General features: G+C 38.3%; 1 protein-coding gene across 3 annotated transcripts in view; it reads left to right on the top strand.

Annotated features, from left to right (window-relative positions):
• RAB3C (RAB3C, member RAS oncogene family) overlaps positions 1 to 20,055 on the top strand; it is a 387,810-nt gene that overhangs the window by 93,286 nt on the left and 274,469 nt on the right. For 2 of the 3 annotated variants that reach the window (XM_055254519.2, XM_055254518.2), the window contains one exon: positions 10,166 to 10,393. In XM_055254519.2, the coding sequence (XP_055110494.2) occupies positions 10,166 to 10,393 (228 nt within the window). Of the gene's footprint in view, positions 1 to 7,072; positions 7,181 to 10,165; positions 10,394 to 20,055 lie in introns of those variants that run through there. The other variant, XM_063622619.1, reaches the window with a different exon arrangement.

The following is a 20,055-nucleotide window of genomic DNA, read 5'->3' as shown; positions in this document are numbered from 1 at the left end:
TGTACCTGAAAGTGACGGGGAGAAGGGAACCAAGTTGGAAAACACTCTTCAGGATATTATCCAGGAGAACTTCCCCAACCTAGCAAGGCAGGCCAACATTCAGATTCAGGAAATACAGAGAATGCCACAAAGATACTCCTCGAGAACAGCAACCCCAAGACACATAATTGTCAGATTCATCAAGGTTGAAATGAAGGGAAAAATGTTAAGGGCAGCCAGAGAGAAAGGTTGGGTTACCCACAAAGGAAAGCCCATCAGACTAACAGCTGATCTCTCGGCAGAAACCCTACAAGTCAGAAGAGAATGGGGGCCAATATTCAACATTCTTAAAGAAAAGAATTTTCATCCCAGAATCTCATATCCAGCCAAACTAAGCTTCATAAGTGAAGGAGAAATAAAATCCTTTACAGACAAGCAAATGCTGAGAGATTTTTGTCACCAGCAGGCTTGCCTTACAAGAGCTCTTAAAGGAAGCACTAAACATGGAAGGAGACAACCAGTACCAGCCACTGCAAGAACATCCCAAATTGTAAAGACCATTGATGCTATGAAGAAACTGCATCAATTAACGGGCAAAATAACCAGCTAACATCATAATGACAGGATCAAATTCACACATAACAATGTTAACCTTACATGTAAATAGGCTAAATACCCCAATTAGAAGACACAAACTGGCAAATTGGATAAAGAGTCCAAACCCATCAGTGTGCTGTATTCAGGAGACCCATCTTACTTGCAGAGACACATGTAGGCTCAAAATAAAGGGATGGAGGAAGATCTACCAAGCAAATGGAAAGCAAAAAAAGAGTAGGGGTTGCATCTTGCAAAGGGCTAATATCCAAAATCTACAAAGAATCCACAAAGAACTTAAACAAATTTACAAGAAAAAAACAAACAACCCCATCAAAAATTGGGCAAAGGATATGAACAGACACCTCTCAAAAGAAGACATTTATGCAGCCAACAGACACATGAAAAAATGCTCATCGTCACTTGTCATCAGAGAAATGCAAATCAAAACCACAATGAGATACTATCTCATGCTAGTTAGAATGGCGATCATTAAAAAGTCAGGAAACAACAGATGCTGGAGAGGATGTGCAGAAATAGGAACACTTTTACACTGTTGGTGGGAGCGTGAATTAGTTCAACCATTGTGCAAGACAGTGTGGCAATTCCTCAAGGATCTAGAACTAGAAATACCACTTGACCCAGAGATCCCGTTACTGGGTATATACCTAAAGGATTATAAATCATGCTACTATAAAGACACATGCACACGTATGTTGATTGCAGCACTATTCACAATAGCAAAGACTTGGAACCAACCCAAATGTGCATCAATGATAGACTGGATGAAGAAAATGTGGCACATATACACCGTGGAATACTATGCAGCAATAAAAAATGGTGAGTTCATGTCCTTTGTAGGGACATGGATGAGGCTGGAAACCATCATTCTCAGCAAACTATCACACAAGGACAGAAAACCAAACACCGCATGTTCTCACTTTTAGGTGGGAATTGAACAGTGAGAACACTTGGACTTAGGGCAGGGAACATCACACACTGGGACCTGTCATGAGGTGGGGGGCAGGGGGAGGGATAGCATTAGGAGAAATACCTAATGTAAATGACGTGTTGATGGGTGCAGCAAACCATCATGGCACATGTGTACCTATGTAACAAACCTGCATGTTGTGCACATGTACCTAGAACTTAAAGTATAATAAAGAAAAGAAAAAGAAAAGAAAAACCTGAACTATAATTTCATTGCTGGAGGCTCAGTGTGGACCAGTCAGAGAGAAGAATTCCAGGGGGTGCCAGTCTTAGAGGGCCCCTTCACGCTTTTTATATTTTACCTTCAGGAGCCCTAGCAGGTCCTCCAGTGAAGAACAGAGAAAAATGTCTCATTTTTCCAGCAGGGGAAAGGGGAAAGTAGCCTTTGAAATGTACCAGAAGGTTCTGTTCCTGTAAAAAGGGGATGCTAATGGTTGAACTAGTTACACCTTCCAGGGATAGTGCAAACATTAGGTGTCATAATAGATGTAAAGCACATAGAACATGTAAGACTTGTGCTGCTGTTATTGTTTAGCCATATTCCTGTACATAAGCTGAGAGTTATCCACATCTACTAAAGAAGATACACATGAGTTGGAGATCCAGAGAAAGGCTGAAAGGAGAAAGGTGAAATTTAGCTTGAGGCATGCCTTTATACCTTTAAAATGTATAATGGTTTGCATCTTGAAAGCATTACCATAATTTGGCGTACTATTTTATACATTATCCTATGAGTCCCATAAAATAGTTATTCATTCCCTGCTAAGGTAAAGAAAAAAGATAAATAAAATTTCTGAATCTGACCTTTTCCGGGCCCCTTTACTTCAGAAGCCAGGATTAGGATTTAAACCTTCCAGCGCCTTGGCCACTTCCTGTTCCCTGGGCAGCCCTTTCAGCTTGATGATGAGTTGTAAGCAGTGAACTGGCTCCTACAAGAGCAAACAGTAGCAGATCCATGGAGAAATTGCTGGCCAGAGATTGCAAAGCACATCACAATTCTAATCGATTCTGAGAGACAAACATGGAGACCTGCAAACCTGTGCAAACCTGTGCGCAGATGAGGACTTTCACCAGGAGAAATAGCCTGGAGTCCAGATGACAGACGTTTGGAAATGCTAACTTTAAATATTTTCTTTCTTGGCTTAAAAAATTTAGCCTTTACTTTGAAGCTGTCAGAAAATAATGATTTTTGTTTTTTGGGGTGTGTGTGTGTGTGTGTGTGTGTGTGTGTGTATACATACGTTTTTATTTCTCTTGGGCAAATCCCTAGGAGTGGGATTGTTAGGTCATATGGTAAATACAATTTAACTTCATGAGAAACTGCTAAACTGTTTGTCAGAGAGGCTGTGCCATTTTAAACAGTCTCAGCAGCAATTTATGAGGATTCCAGTTGCTCCACGTCCTTGCCAGCAATTGTTGTCAGGTTTTAATTTTTTTTTTCTAATTGTAGCTGTTATAATAGGTATACACTGGTATCTCACTGGGGTCTTAATTTGCATTTTCTAATATGAAAAATGTTGAGTATGTTTTTCTGTTTGCAATTTGCCATTTTCTTTTCTTTTTTCACAGGTGACAACGATTGAGGTTTCAATCTACTTTATGTATTTCTACACTTCCAATACATATATCCCATCCTTATTTTTAGCCTTCTAATTTCAAAGAAGAATTGCATTTTTTTTTTTGGATAGTTTACCCTAGTTCCTCCTTCCATCCTTTACCTTAGCAGGGAATGACTCAGACTATTATCAATAGTAGTAGCTGGAATATAGTAACTTTATTTTATTTAACTTTTATTTTAAGTTTAGGGGTACATGTGCAGGTTTGTACGTAGGTAAATTTGTGTCATGGGGTTTGTTGTACAGATTATTCCGTCATCCAGGTATTAAGCCCAGCACCCCTTAGTTATTTTTCCTAATCCTCTCCCTCCTCCCCCACTTCACTGTCCGATAGGCCCCAATGTGTTTTGTTCCCCTCTATGTGTCCGTGTGTTCTCATCATTTAGCTACCACTTATAAGTGAGAACATGAAGTATTTGGTTTTCTGTTCCTGAGTTAGTTTGCCAAGAATAATTGCCTCCAGCTCCATCCCATGTTCCTGCAAAAGACATTTTTATGGCTGCATAGGATTCCATGGTATATGTATCACATTTTCTTTATCCAGTCTACCATTGGTGGGCATTTAGGTTGATTCCATATCTTTGCTATTGTGAATAGGGTGATAATGAACATATATGTGCATGTGTCTTTATAATAGAACAATGTCTGGTCCTTTGGGTATATACCCAGTGGTGAGATTGCTGGGTCTAATGGCATTTCTGTTTTTAGGTCTTTGGGGAATTGCCACACTGTCTTCCACAATGGTTGGACTAATTTACACTCCTACCGACAGTATATAAGCATTCCTTTTTCTCTGCAACCTTGCCAGAATCTGTTATTTTTTGATTTTTTAGTAATAGCCATTCTGACTGGTGTGAAATGGTATCTCATTGTGGTTTTGATTTGCATTTCTGTAATGATCAGTGATGTTGACCTTTTTTTCGTATGTTTGTTGGCTGCATGTATGTCTGCATTTGAAAAGTGTCTGTTCATGCACTTTGCCTACTTTTTAATGGGGTTTTTTTTATTGTTCTCTTGTAAATTTGTTTATGTTCCTTATAGATGCAGTATATTAGACATTCGTTAGAGGCATAGCTTGCAAAAAATTTCTCCCATTCTGTAGGTTGTCTGTTCACTCTGTTGATAGTTTCTTTTGCTGTACAGAAGCTCTTTAGTTTAATTAGAACCTATTTGCCAATTTTTGCTTTTGTTGCGGTTGGTTTTGGCATCTTTGTCATGAAATCTTTGCCTGCTGCTACATCAATAATGGTATTGCCTAGGTTGTCTTCTGGGGTTTTTATAGTTGTGTTTTATGTTTAAATCTTTAATCCATCTTGAGTTAGTTTTTGTGTACCATGTAAGGAAGGGGTCCAGTTTCAATCTTCTGCATACTGCTAGCCAGTTCTCCCAGCAGCATTTATTGAATAGGGAGTCCTTTCCCCATTGCTTGTTTTTGTCAGGTTTGTTGAAGATCAGATAGTTGTAGGTGCGTGGTCTTATTTCTGGGTTTTCTATTCTGTTCCATTGGTCTATGTGTCTTGTTTTCGTACCAGTATCATTCTGTTTTGGTTATTGTAGCCCTGTAGTATAGTTTGAAGTTGGGTAGCATGATGCCTCCAGCTTTGTTCTTTTTGCTTAAGATTGCCTTGGCTATTCATGCTCTTTTTTGGCTCAATATGAATTTTAAAATAGTTTTTTCTAGTTCTGTGAAGAATGTCATTGGTAGTTTAATAGGAATATCATTGAATCTATAAATTGCTTTGGGCAGTATACCCATTTTAATGATATTGCTTCTTCCTATCCATCAGCATGGACTATTTTTCCATTTGTTTGTGTCATCTCTGATTTCTTTGAGCAGTGTTTTGTAGTTGTTTTTGTAGAGATCTTTCACTTCCTTGGTTACCTGGTTAGCTGTGTTCCTAGGTGTGTGTGTATATATATATATTTGTGGCAGTTGTGAATGGAATTGCATTCCTGATTTAGCTTTTCAGCTTGACCGCTGTTGGTGTATAGGAATGCTAGTGATTTTTGCACATTAATATTTTTGTATCACGAGACTTTGCTGAAGTTGTTTATCAGCTTAAGGAGCTTTTGGGCCAAGGCTATGGGGTTTTCTAAATATAGGATCATGTAGTCTGCAAACAGGGATAGTTTGACTCCCTGTCTTCCTATTTGGATGACTTTCATTTCTTCCTCTTGCCTGATTGCCCTGACTAGGACTTCCAATACTATGTTGAATAGGAGTGGTGAAAGAGGGCATCCTTGTCTTGTGCTGGTTTTCAAGGCGAATGCTTCCAGCTTTTGCCCATTCAGTATGAAACGTAATAACTTTGAAACAACTTATTTTTGTTTTTAATGGCTTAGTACAGTTTAGATTTGTGAGTGGCCAAGTGAATTCCTGTAAATAATTTCTTTTTCCTGTGTTATTTGAAAAACAAATGTGAACAACTCTGAAGGAGGCTGCGGTTACATGTTTTAATCAGAGGTAACCGATTTGGTTCCTAGTCAGTAGAACTTCTGGGAAAACAATAGTTAAAATTTAAAATGACACAACAACTAAATCCATGATCTATTCACTGCTATTGAACCAAGGCCTACCTGGACCAACAACACAGTGGCTTTCCAAGACACCATCTTTTAAAGATGAAGAATTTGCTTCTCATTTTGAATTCCTTAATGACATTCTGTTGAGGTCTCACCCATAGATTTATATATTCAACAGGCTAAAAAGTTAATTGTTATTTGTCCAAAAAGTGATTACCATTTTGATGAGGGCCTTAGATGAACACATAAAATACATACTGATCAAATTTAGGAATGACACAAATCTGAAAAAGATAACTAATATTTTTGATGAAGGGATTGTCAGATCACAATTGAATTGTAAATCAAAGCAAACAAGAGTAAATTTAACAGACTACACATAAAGGTTGACACTTCCATAAAAAAATAAGTTGTCAAGTATAGAATGGGAATAGAAGAAACCTATATTCATAACAGTTAATGTGAAAATAGTGATGAGCATTTTAAGTCAAGTGTGATAATATATAATGGTTTCATTCTACTTTGGACTAAGTAGATAAATATCTAGAATATTGTGACCAATTATGAAAGCCACACATAGGACTTTGAAAATATGAAGAGGTGTCAGTTTTAACCTAGCAGGATGTGTTCGATTTTTCAGACACGTCCTATGTGGAAGAGAGGCTAAATCAGTTGGGATCATCCAAGCAGGAGGAGAGAAAGCTTATGGAGCCCGAGGGTTCCTTCAGATACCTGAAGTTCTCTCTATGCTGTAAAGGCTGCTTCACAGCATAGTGAACATCTTGTTGCTCAGTGTGAAGGATGAAGCTAGGACAACAACCTCAGAAGATGGATGCCATGAAAGGGACATGGGATGGGTGGGAAGTTGCACGGCCTTTGAAGATTCTTTCCGACTCTATGATTATTTGTTATTTGAAGTTCAAGATTAATGCCATTTGAAGAGTTATTTTTGTATATCTTTTATGAAATTTGATGTGCCCCTTGCCTGTTCCTGTTTTCAAATTTCAGCTATGTTTCCCCATGAAAATTTTGAGAATGTTCACATGACTTTAGTATTTAGAGATATCAGTAAACTTACATAGTGCCTGTCTGTAAGCCTCTTTGACATTCGTGTGCTGTCAAATTGCTTCACTTGTGGTCTCAGCAAGATTAGGGCTGTTTCTTTCTTCATCCTCTGAGCTAGGATTTATTTCATTATTCTAAAGTTATACAAAAACACACATACATTCCAAATGCATATCTTTTTGGCTCTTTGTGGAATCTTATTAGGTGTGTTAAATTAGGAAATAGTAAAAAAAAAAAAAAAAAGAAACCATAAACAGTCTTCAAGAGTAAGTGAGTTAATAACTTTTTCTAATTAATTCTTTAGAGGCTGTTCCTGAGAAGAATTTTGCTGGGTACACATGTCCACCAGCTCTGTGTCCCTCCTAGACACCCTCTTTTGCCCCCATTACCTTCTTTGCTGCTAACACAACAAGGTATATTAGCCCTTGAAATTAAAGATATTGCTGTCCCAGTTGTGCTTGTCTTCATCTAAATGCATACAGTCATATTCCAAAAGACTATATGTTAGTGATATCTATATAGTTCACCCTTCGTATCCATGAGTTCCCATGTGTGGAGTGAACTAGTTGCAGATAGAAAATATTTGGGAAAAAATTTCATGTGTACTGAACATGTATAGACTTTTTTTTCTTGTTATCATTTCCTAAATAATACAGAATAATAACCACGGTTTACATAGCATTTACATTGTGTTAGGTATTGTAAATAATCTGTAAATAATTTAAACTGTACAGGAGAATATGCATAAGTTGTATGTGAATACCACACCATTTTATATCAAGTACTTGAGCATCTGCAGATTGTGGTGTCCATGGGAGGTACTGGAACCAACCCCTATAGATACTGAGGGACAATTATGTTTCTTCAGGTTTTGAAACCAACTTAATTTTGGAATGGGACCTGAAATTGGTAGCAGCAGTCTTCATTACAACTTTTGAGGTATCCTAGAGATCCTCAGGCCTCAGTTTGAATGCCACCGTAGGGTTATGGGGCTGCAACAGATAGTAAGCTATCAGGCCAAGTAAGTGAGCAGCTCTAGGAAATATATAGCATCTCTTTTCTGGGTGTGGCTTAGCTGATCATTCTTACCAGACCCCCAAATCCAGTCTGGTTCATATGAAAAAAGGTAAAATGATCTTCTTAATGAAGGCCATTTTTAGGCCTGTTTGAATTTAGCAGCTCATATAGGAGATGAATTTAGCAGCTCATATAGGAGAGGAGCATTAAATGATGAAAGGGCAATGTCTGCAGGAATAGCACTGCCAAATAAAACAGTTAACTGGCTTTCTGGGGAACCAGAAATCATCATGGCAAGAGAGCATTGTTCAAACTAGTGGTCAAGACATGCAATCCTACTTTTGCCCTTGGCCGGCATGTGTTGGGGAAAGTTGACCTTAGCATGTGGGCTGGTGGGCCAAAAAAGAAAGTGATGCTATCTGCCTGTTTTAGAGGCCGACCTCTGCCCACTGGGAAGCGTTTGTTATAGGTTTTCACAATTTCTAAATATATTTGTGTGGCTGTATAGACTTAAAAAGAGAAATGCTTAAGCTTATGTTTAATAAGAAAATGTAAAATGCAATCTGAGTCTTTTTTATCCTTAACTTTCATGAAATACACACGGGTGTTTTGTTTGTCCTTATTCTTATACATAAAATTGCATTATCTTGCTGGTATTAAGTATTTGTAGAAGAGGAATACACGATCCCACCATTTCCCTTTTTCCTTAGTTTTCTGTAAACATACGTGTACACACACACAGACACACACACACACACACACACACACCCCTGACTTCAGGTAACCAATATTGTTCTAGATGAGGCTGAGCACTGTTTACTGTTTCTAACATTTTTCCGTCTCTTGGAGCCTCTCCCTTTTCCTCCCCCTACCCCAAAGAGAAACAAGTAACTATTAATCAACTTTTATGGGAAATGGAAAATAGACTGTCTAGCCTAGCATTGTACAATAGAGCTTTCTGCAATTATGCCAATGTTCTGTATTTGCACTGTCCAGTAAAGTAGCCATTAGTCATATGTTGCTATTTTGCACTTGAAATGTGGCTAGTATGATTGAGGAACTGAATTTCTAATTTTGTTACATATTAATGTAAATTTAAATCACCATATGTGACTAGTGGCTACCATATTAAACAGAATAACAATTGCCAAATAATTTATAGCATCAGAAAATGTGCTGAGCAAATGTACTAATCAGTGGCATGCAACATTCTAAATGCCTCTTTTCTATATTGAGCTAAATGGTACTTAGAAGTAATGCAATATCATTTTTGATAGATGTCAAGATGATCAAAAAAGATGAATAAAAGCCAATATCTACCTAAAGCATTTGTAATTGATTGTAGAGACCATTTTCTATTTTATGCTAGATGCTTTACATATCTGCTTTACAGCTGTATCATCTATTATTTTCACAAGAATTCCAAGTTAAATATTATATTTTCCCATTTCATCTAAGGCAGGAAACTGCAGCACACCAATTTAAAATAACAAACCAAGGTCACACAGCCAGTAAGTAGTGGAGCCAAGTTTTGAACCCAGGTCAGGCTCTCCTTTGATGCATTTCACAATGAATATTTCCGACATGATCTTCTAGGGCAGTAGTGCATGCCTCCCTAGTCGTCATTTGGAAGTAGGGCAGGTGTCAAGAACATGAGCCCTGGCACCACACTGCTTTGTTTGAATCCTGCCTCTACTATTAATACCTGTATGAAGCTGAGCAAGTTACTTAATATCTCTGGGCCTCAATTTTCTCATTTTAAAAGTACCCATCTCATTGGGTTACTGTGAGGGATTAAATAAGTTAGTATCCGGCACATTGTTTGAACTATATATATTTGCCATCATAATTATTTTTAATTTAAAAGACACGGCCATTTATGTTAGGATGTTGATTTGATGCGATAATAAATGAGGTAGAGATAGGCTTTGGGTGTGCTTCCCTATGAAATAAGAGAGATTCGAATCATTCAGGTAATTCAGGAAGAAATACCCTGCTGTTCAGCCACTTTGGTGTCTCCGTCAGTAGGATTATAAAGTTTCAGAGCCCACATGCCCTGGCCAATTTCTCATCTCTTTGCTTGTCATGTTACCCTTATAGACATCCCCTTTGTTGTCTTTGATTGGTTCTGAATGCTGAGCAGTGACATGCACCAACACAGCTGGAAAGGCCTGTAAGATTTGCTATTCTGTCTTCCAGCAGGGAATTATTGCCATGGATACCAATATCAGAGGAAGACTGGGGAGCACTCTCCACTCACCTCCTGAGTGTCTGACATCTGTTTCTGGCAAGGCCAATAATGAGTATGCTGCTAGCTTCATATCAAATGAGAGTCTGATCCACACCTATTTTGTTTTTGTTTTGTTTTGTTTTTATCACAGATGGCCTCTGCCCAAGATGCCAGGTATGGCCAGAAAGACTCCTCTGATCAGAACTTTGACTACATGTTCAAATTACTCATCATCGGCAATAGCAGTGTGGGGAAGACATCTTTTCTATTCCGTTATGCAGATGACTCCTTTACATCTGCATTCGTCAGCACAGTTGGGATCGATTTCAAAGTAAAAACTGTATTCAAAAATGAAAAGAGAATCAAGCTTCAGATTTGGGTAAGTGGCTTTGAACTGGCAGTGTTCATCAGGCTGGGGTGTTGAACATATCCATTTGTAAGGGAGAAACTTTCTGCCTTGTTCTATCCCCAGGGCATCCACAAGCCTCAATTTCCAGCTTCTTTGCTGCAGAACATTCTGTTTCAAAGAAAGTAGTGGTGATGCCTCTGTAAGATATGAAGGGTGGATTATTATGCCTTGTCATGTGGTGCTCCTTAAGAGTCTTCAGAATTAAAACAAGAAAACCCAAACCTCTATCTTGTTGGTGGTGGAAGGAACACTTTAAGTCTGGCTTTGCCTTTGATGATCTCTGTAACCTTGAGAAAGTCTGTGACTCCTTCTCTGACATTTTTGTAATCTATAGAATAGGCTAAGTAGATCTGGGCTTTTAGGTCACAGAAAGCAGCCTTTCCTGGGCATTTTAAAGAAGAAGATAAACAACCAAATATAGGAAAAGTATAGGTTTAGACCCTTCATAAAGCTCCAGATAGAATTTCAAAGATGGTCTATTTATACTGTGCAAACTGTTTTCAACTCTAAGAGCTATGTTTATATAGGCAAATAAAACAAATGAAATATTTATTTGAAACAGGGTCTTTCCAAAGTAGAAGGTTCTCCCAAAGTTTTGAGACCATTTGGCTAGCTTTTTGCCTCTCCTTACCTCTAGAAGAAGATCAGAGGTAGCTTAGCCAAACTGGTGGGATAAATTTAGGAGACCAGTGAGCAAAAAACAGAGGAAAATCTATGTGGATAGCAGGTCCAAGGCAATATAAAAGATGAAGCAGCCAATTAAAAAAAATTGTTACACCAAAAAAGACTGATGTAGTAAATATTTTATGGACATCATAATATGTACACAGGAAGAATGTTTCTACAGTAAGTTTTGGCACCTTTTTCCTATTCCTTTGTACCTCTGCCACTCAAATTGATTTGATCCGTAATCAGGCATTTCCCAAGAGGTGTTTTCTACCTCCTCCTGAGACATTTACAACAGCTACTACCATTTGGTGCTGGTGCCAGGATTGATCGGCAGGACTGACAATAACCCTCCCTTCATAAATATGGAAAGCTAAAAACAAAAAACAAACAAATCCCAGAGTAGAGGATTTTAACTTTTTTAAAAAAGAAAACAACCCTTTATTTAAAAATCTGTATAAACTGAATGACCTTTAAACATCCTAAAGGTCTTATTAAAGTAGAAATTTAAAGTAATATTTAAAGATGCAGGTATATACACAGGTACCTTCTTCTCTAGCTTACAATAGGCCGTTACTATTTTACTTATTCTAACTCTAGAGTCTTTCAAATCTAATTATAATTCACATAAGAAGTTGTACAAGTAGACCTTAGGCTGGGCATATTCCCTGCTCCATCATTTCCCAAAGCCATTTTTACTAGGAGTGTTCCTTTTCAGAAACTTGACCTCAATTAATGTAGATACCAGTCACACACTCCTCTGTATGGAGACAGAAAAAGCTTTGTCCATTGCTTCAAGTGTGGGTCCTGATTCATTCTCTTCCTTCTGAATTGCAGGCAATCCAATTGTTATATGATACATTTCATATTAAGTTTTAAGAAAGGTTGCTTAATTCTCAGGGGCTTTGGTGAATGGAAAATTAAATTAATTTGGAAACTATACATCCCTTAACTCCATGACAATGTTCTTTTTACTAATATGAAGGAACAATCATTCCTCTGGTTGATAGCTCCGCTTTTTCCTCTCTTCTTTCTGTCGTAGAGATAATTAAAAATAGTGGTTAGAATCATTTAGATAAAACAGCAACATGGTGTGTTAAGCCAGTCTTATAATTTCTGGCAAATTTTCAATGTAGGTTTTTGACAAATTCTTTGTTGAGGTACAAAATTATCTATCTTTAATGTAAATCAGATATATTTCAAATAATATAAATTATTTTTCACACTTAAAAATTATTTTCTTTAAAACAATGCTGGCACCAGGCCAGTGCTAATTCACTCACCTTTTTTTTGGCATTGAAATAAGTTATTTATGTCTACATCTCACTTCTGGATGAATATAGCTCTTCTCTGAGCCAACCAAAGCTCAGATCCCTGAGCTGCTTCTGCTCTAATACCTCCTCATGCTGCTCAGTTTCCATAAGTTCATGAAAAAGTCTCTGAAATATTATTCTCTCCAGATTTGTCTCTAATCTTCCACAATCTACTAGTTTCTTAAAAAAAAAAAAAAACCCTTTAAGTCTATAGACAGGCCTGGGGCCTCATTCTAGGGCCTCCATTCTCCTGCTCTGTGGATGCCCACACTCCCATCAGGGTTCAGCCACTTGGGAATCCTTCACCTTTCCCCCCTCGTCAGTCACAATAGTAGATTAATGGCCATTACTATCATTGCAATTAAAACATAATCCAATTTCTTCCTCTTTAGGTACATTAGGGGCTCTTAAGGCATATCTGATTCTAGGAGTGTGAAAATTAGTTTTACAATAGTGTGTACAATACTGTATACTATTATATATACTATCGTGGTCTATTAGATTGTGAAACATTTAAAAGAAGTACAATACAAAGATTTTGTGCTTATGGAACTTGTAGTATAGTTAGAAAGGGAAATTAATACTCATTGGATAATTATGTACTTCTATAAGCAAATACCAAATTGTATAAATATTATGCATAGCTAGTATTTATTGAATACATACCATATGTTAGGCATTATCTATGCCTTATTTCTAATTCTGACAACCCAACTTTTAATTTATTACTATCCTATTTTACCTGAGAAATCTGCATGTAGGACAGTTAAATAAGTGAAATAACTTGTTCAGGGTTACACATGGTGAATGGCTAAGAGGGGATTCCAAGCTAGGTCTGTCACATTCTATCACTGCTCTAATTAAGCGTCTTCTTGACTATAGTGGTGGTTGTTTTTTTTGAAGATGCCCGTCTTGAGCGATGCTTGTGGGATGGTGAAATGTTTTTGAAAGGGTTCATATTGGAGGCATGCAGGAGAAGAAATAGTGAGGAGCAGCAGTGTACGCTTAAGTATACGCATTCCTACAATAATTCCAGGAATCCCTGCGTTATGCTATAATATGTGTGCTGGAAAATATTTAGTTGTAGGTAGTTATGATTGTTTAACAACTCTCACAAATCACTTATTTGGAAATATATTTAGCACGGATGGCTTGTCATCTCACTGTGCTTTAATAACCAAGCAGTGAACTGCTCTTCCCAACTTAGAGTATTTTTATGCATTTATATTATGTGTAAATAATTCATTAAGATCCACATCATCTTAGTCTATTATATATTTCAAAGAAAAGAGGCAAAATGGTTTCATAGTATGAAAGCCATCGTGGGTTAAAACACTATACCATTTTCTCTACCAAGACAGCTTTCAGATATTGATTTAATTTGGATCACTCTATTCATTTTAAACTGCCCCCAAATAGAACTGTTTCCAAGTTAGGAAACCAAGATATAGAGAGGCTAAGTGATTTGACCTTACCTTAAAGTTAGTACCAGAGCAGAGTCTAAAATCCAGGTCTCCTGCGAGCTGGGCTAGTCTGGTTTCTACTACATTATACTTCTTCTCAAGGTAAGTGTTTTATGACAAAAATTGTAATAAATCTCAACCTGGTTGTCAGTAGAATCCTCCAGCTATAGAAAAAAATCAAACTTGAGGCTAGGTTTCAAGTATCATTTTTGTTTTTATTTTTATTTTTTTGAGAAGGAGTCTCACTCTCTTGCCCAGCCTGGAGTGCAGTGGCGCAATCTCGGCCCACTGCAACCTCTGCCTCCCAGGTTCAAGCAATTCTCCACCCTGAGCCTCCAGAGTAGCTGGGATTTTAGGTGTGTGCCACCACACCTGGTTAATTTTTATATTTTTAGGGGAGATGCGGTTTCACCATGTTGGCCAGGCTGGTCTCAAACTGCTGACATCAAGTGATCCACCCACCTCAGCCTCCCAAAGTGCTGGGATTACAGGCATGAGCCACCACCCCCGGCCTCAAGTGGCATTTTTACTGTGTCAGGAAGGAAGAGCCTGAGTGGGAAAGCACTCCTCGTTTTCTACTTGATGGTTTGCTTTCTTGTCATGTGTTGCATAGGGATTTTCTGATTCTTCAAACTGGATTAGTAGATTTGCAACAGTCCACATTCAAATAAAGCATTTTAACAAGTAATAGACACATTTATACTTCCTGAATGTGTTACACCTCCTCTCTGTGGAAGCAGGAAAGAATGGGAGGGTCAGAGTACACAGGGTTCGGATTAGCTAGTTTGAACAATTTCAAGGACTCTGGGACACAGGAGCGATCCCCCAGTTGCCTGGCACTTAATAAGTCCTGGAGCAATTAGGGCAGGTGGATGGTGGCCCGGAGTGTGAAAGCCCTGTAGTGGAGGTGGTTGGGAGTGTGTGCTCTGGATTGGTTGGTTTGCCTTTGAAAAGAGTGCTCCAGTAAGTTGTTTACTATCTCTAGAAACTGGCTAATCCTGAGAGGGTCAGTCCCTCCAGAATGAGTGAGGCCCCAGATGTCAAAGCATCAGAATACAAAAAATAAAAAATCTAAAAATAAAAGACACGGTTAATATGGAGGGAAAGTTCTTGGGGCCTCAGGGGCGGTCTCTGTCACTAATTTCACTCTGACAAATGCTGTGATTCCCAACTCTTTCACTACAGGATTGGTATAGTTTTGGGTCTTAGTATTTGGAGACCTAGTACATTGAGTCAGGAAAAGATCTGACAGATTTTCTGGCTCAACCTCCTCATTTGATGATACTACTAATAATAGCAACATTTATCAAGCCCAGTGCTGACCCATAAAGTAAGCCCTTTATGTTTCTATGCATTTTAAAATTTATTTTTTGCAACAACCAAATAAACCAAGGTGGTATTATTAGCTCTCTTTTATAGCAAGGAAACAGAAAACCAGAAAGACAAAGTGATTTGCCCAAGGTTATATCACAAGCAGGATTCCAACCTGGGCACCGAGTGCAAAGCCCATGTACTTGAGCACATGGTAGAAGAGATCCAGGAAGGCCAAGTGATTGGTCAGAAATTTCAGATCTGATATTAAATTCCACATATTTTAATTCATAGCAAGTACTTTTTCCATGCTGTATAATTATTCAGTATCTTTCAGTAGTTTCTTATGACCTGTCCAAGATATTATTTATAGTTGCAGAAAAGAATCAGTTGTTTTGCTTGGAACTTACTATCTGGCAGCATGAGCACTTTGTGCATTATCTGTTTTGTGTTTAAAACACATAGATATGCACAGAAGGAGGGACTGGAACACATTCAACTAACTTCTTCCTGCACATTTCTGGAATGCTGTTTCCGCTGCTGGAGAAAGTGCACATAAAGAAAAGGGCATGAAAGAAGGAGTCTAATGGCATAAATACCTACAGGAAAATATTTCTGCCTATAATCTTTGCATTTGGTGCTCAGGTGGCCTAGTCACCCTACCCATTGATTCCAGGATAACAATCAGGTCCTCTAGTCTATTTATAAGGAAACAACACTTTCTGCCCAGGCGAGCTTCTTAAGAAACCACCAAAGCCAGTGACAGCTGCCAAGACCATTCTTGGTGCTGCCATTTGTATGCTCTTTTCCACCATCACATTTCTTCTAACTTAGCATCTGCTTTTCCTGAGAGATTGAGAAAGGCAAGATTTAGTTTTACTCTTGAGAGGAAGCTGATACTGTGTCTGAAATGTCAAGATGCCTGAAAACATTCACTCTGTCAGGCAGCTGAATGCAGGAGCTCCTACATCCCACTGTGTTTAACCACTTTTCTCAGCATTGACAAAATACAAAGGATGGTACAGACGTTGTTCCTGGCTTAATAGAGTTTACCAGCTACATGGGAAGATAGGAAAACAAACATAGAAGAAAGGATCAACCTGTGGATCAGTAACTGTGTTCTGCCAAGGGGTAGAGTGGCCTAGTGGCTTGAGCAGGGACTTTGGAGTCTGCTGACCCAGGGTTCAAATGTTGCCTCTGATTCTCACTAGGGTGTGACCTCAAGCCCTGACTTCTCTGTGCTTCCATTTCTTCATTTATGAAGTGGGGGAAAATAACACCTACCCCTGAGCTGTTAAGTATTTGCTATTGTAAATTATACTTAGTTCAATACTGGGCACAAAACAGGCACTCACAAATGTTAGTTTTCTTCTTTTCTAAAAATAGTGTACCAAAATTCAGACTTTTGTATTCAGTTAAGTAATTTAATTGAATCCAACACTTGTTGGTGCCTACTGTGTGCCAGGCACTGTGCTAGGCATTGGACACATAATAGTAGAGCATGCCAAGGATCTGCCAGTTGGAGCCATAAGGAGATGGAATTCCACTGCTGCTGTAAATGGTCCAAAAGGCCTGAGCACAGCACACACAGGGAGGATGCCCAGCACCGTCCTGGGGACTCAGGAAGGTTTCCTGGGTGTATCTATATCTGAGCTGAGAACTGACAAATGGAAAAGAATCATTTGTTGATTGATTGATTGATTCATTCATTCACTCACTCACTCAGTATTTACTGAGTTTTTACTATGTGCCAGATACCATGGAGGAATTAAGGATTGAAAGCAAAAATACACAAGAAATACAGAGTGTGATAAGTGCTGTGGAGAACTAAGCAGAGCTCTCTGATAAATGAAAAACAACAATGGGAAGGGGAAGCGTATTTTAGGTGATCAGTGCGGATTGATACAAGACGCTAACTGAGCTAACAAAGCCTGATTTTCCTCCCATTTTGCCCCCATTTGAGCAGAGGTGGATTGATACTGTTGGGGCTTGACACTTTTACACTTTGCCAGTCCTCTTTAAGGAAAAAGATACACAATGTCTTTCTTATGAAGAAGTGACAGAAAGCAGGTGACCATACAAACACATTGCTAAAGCCCACTTGGAAGGTACCCAAAGCCTAATCTTTAATCAGCTTCATGGAAATCCACCTCTACTTTTGTAGAAAATTTACCTGTGTGTCTATAGGGACTGAAAGACACATGTGGGAGATGGGAAACATCGACAACTAGTACCAAAGAGCAATGTACAGTGGAACATGCAGGCAAAGATGTGTGAAGACAGTGGGATAAAGAAGAGGCATCGGGGCAGGAGACTGGATTTGAGACCTCTCTGTGTAACCTTGGGACAAATGACTTCACCTTTCTGGGAAGCAGTTATCTGATCTGTAAAATGAAGAGGGTCCACTCAACTGAAAAAAAAAAAAAAAAAAAAAAAAAAACTAACCCCAAATTGGCATTCAGTGATCCCTAATGTGCCAGGTACAGCTGTGTGTGCTTTATAGGTAGTGAGTTATCTAATCCTCACAAAAATCCTGTGAGATAGATGCTATTCTTCTCTTTAGTTTACAGATGAGTAAACTGAGGTACAGAGTGTGTGAATACCTTGCCCAGGGTCACATAGACAAGAAGTGGCTAGCAGATCTGAGTGTGGACCACCTAGCTTTGGAGCTTTTTCTCTTAATCCATTCTGCTGCACCCTTTCTCTATAAGTACAACATTTGAGTAATTGCTCTTGACCAGCCACTGTGCATATTTTATTTGTAATGCTCGAAATTTTATTTGTAACCTTGAAATGTTGGTATTAATATTGCTCTTTATAAGATAAAAGGAAACCAAGACTCAGAGAGTTTAAATAATTCGCCCCTGGTCACATAACTCTTTCTACTGCTTATGGAGTAGCTTCAAACCTTATAACTGATTAAAATAATAAATCAAATGGTAGCCAACAATCAATGGAGGAAAAAGTTTTTCCAGGAATATGTAAGCTACAGATGGACAAATCATGACATATTCCATCCAGATTGATCTCTTTCATGATCCTCTAGTCAGCCCAATTCCTACAGGACTTCTATCCCAAGACTGCTAAGCAGCTCTCAAATCTTCTAAAAATTCAAATACTGGCCGGGCACGGTGGCTTATGCCTGTAATCCCAGCACTTTGGGAGGCCGAGGTGGGTGGATCACGAGGTCAGGAGTTTGAGACCAGCCTGAGCAACATGGTGAAACCCGGTCTCTACTAAAAATACAAAAATTAGCGGGGCGTGGTTGTGCACGCCTGTAATCCCAGCTACTCAGGAGGCTGAGACAGGAGAATCCCTTGAATCCGGGAGGTGGAGGTTGCAGTGAGCCAAGATCGTGCCATTGCACTCCAGCCTGGGTGACAGAGTGAGACTCTGTCTCAAAAAAAAAAAAAAAAAAAAAAAAAAAAAAAAAAAATTGGAATACCATAGTTTTGGTAGCAGAGAACGGCAGTTCTGTGTAACTGAAGTTTCAGATAAGAAAAACTTCACAATGTGAGAACTTTAAGCAAATTAAATCTTTTAATGAAAATTCTCCTAATATGTGCTGCACATTTGTTTATCATAAGGGAAAAAAAGAACATGAAAGATAAGCCAACTTGACACTCAGGATTATCAGTATCTGATGATGTTTTCTGTATACTTGGTTCTACTTAGTATGTTTTCTTCTCTTCAGTGTCAAACTGTCCATCTTCATGTTTCTAGCTGCTTTCCTTTCTCGTTCTAATTTTTAACTTTCATTATGTTTCTTTTTTCTTATAAACCATGTTCATTGTCATTTGTTAGCCAAGTTGAAAGTGGCTCAATACATACGTATGAAGATCTTTTAAATTAGTATGCATGAGCTTTGTAGTAAGGGCACTGGGGAGAACTAATTTAATCTCACAGAAGCCTCCCTTTGCACTGTTTTGTAATCTTCATAAATTTACCAACCAAAATGTTTAACCTGCCTGAACACATTGGTGTTACTTTTATATTAGGCCTATTCTAGACTTACTTGGTTCCAAATCCACCTAAGACAAAAATATCACACAGTGGTTTTGTGATCAAGAATGGGCTCCAAAGCCAGGCTGTCTGAGTTCAAATTATGGTTGTAAGATTTTTGGATATTATGACCTTGGGCAAGTTAATTAACTTCTCCATGCCAGTGTTTTCATCTGTAAACAGGGGACAATAATAATACTTTGCTTATAGTCTTATTGTAAAGATGAAATAAAATGCTGTTTACAAAGTTCTTAGCACAATACCTGGCATGTAGTAAATACTCAAGAAACAAATCATTATTATTCCTCTCAACAGCCTTTATTTTATGGGCCAAACCTATTTAATGCCATACTTTCTGAAACAGCAAGTAGTAGTACTTTTTTTGGTAAATAAATTGCCAGTTTGCAGGCAGGTATTTATATGAAGAACTTCAATTTTGGTGTCCTGAAGTAATGATATATACAAGCATATTGACAAGGTGTCATATCTTCTGGACACCTGGATTGCTCTCACCAACCGCTGGTAAATTTTAATATGCCCAAGTGCAGTGAGCTGTGTTGTTGAGGTGTTTCCTGGTGTTTTGGAGCCATCTATGCATCTAAATAGAGTCATCAACTGCACAGGAAAGGCAAACCCATACAGCTTATTTATTAAATGCTCATAAAATTGATGTCCTGCCCTAGAACAAAACAATTATAAATCATTGGATCCACAGAGAGCTGTAATTCACATACTGGGATATGATTTCCTCAGGATATTGCCTAGTGATGTCAGCAGCTTCTGGTCTAAGATGTGAGCTGTGTCCATGCCACCAGGTCACCTGTAGTTATTTTTCTGTTGATTGATTTACAGTTATACTGAACTGACCAGTTGTTCT

Source organism: Symphalangus syndactylus, chromosome 18 (assembly GCF_028878055.3).
Source record: "Symphalangus syndactylus isolate Jambi chromosome 18, NHGRI_mSymSyn1-v2.1_pri, whole genome shotgun sequence".
Lineage (NCBI taxonomy): Eukaryota > Metazoa > Chordata > Mammalia > Primates > Hylobatidae > Symphalangus > Symphalangus syndactylus.
This window is presented reverse-complemented; position numbering and strand designations above follow the sequence as displayed.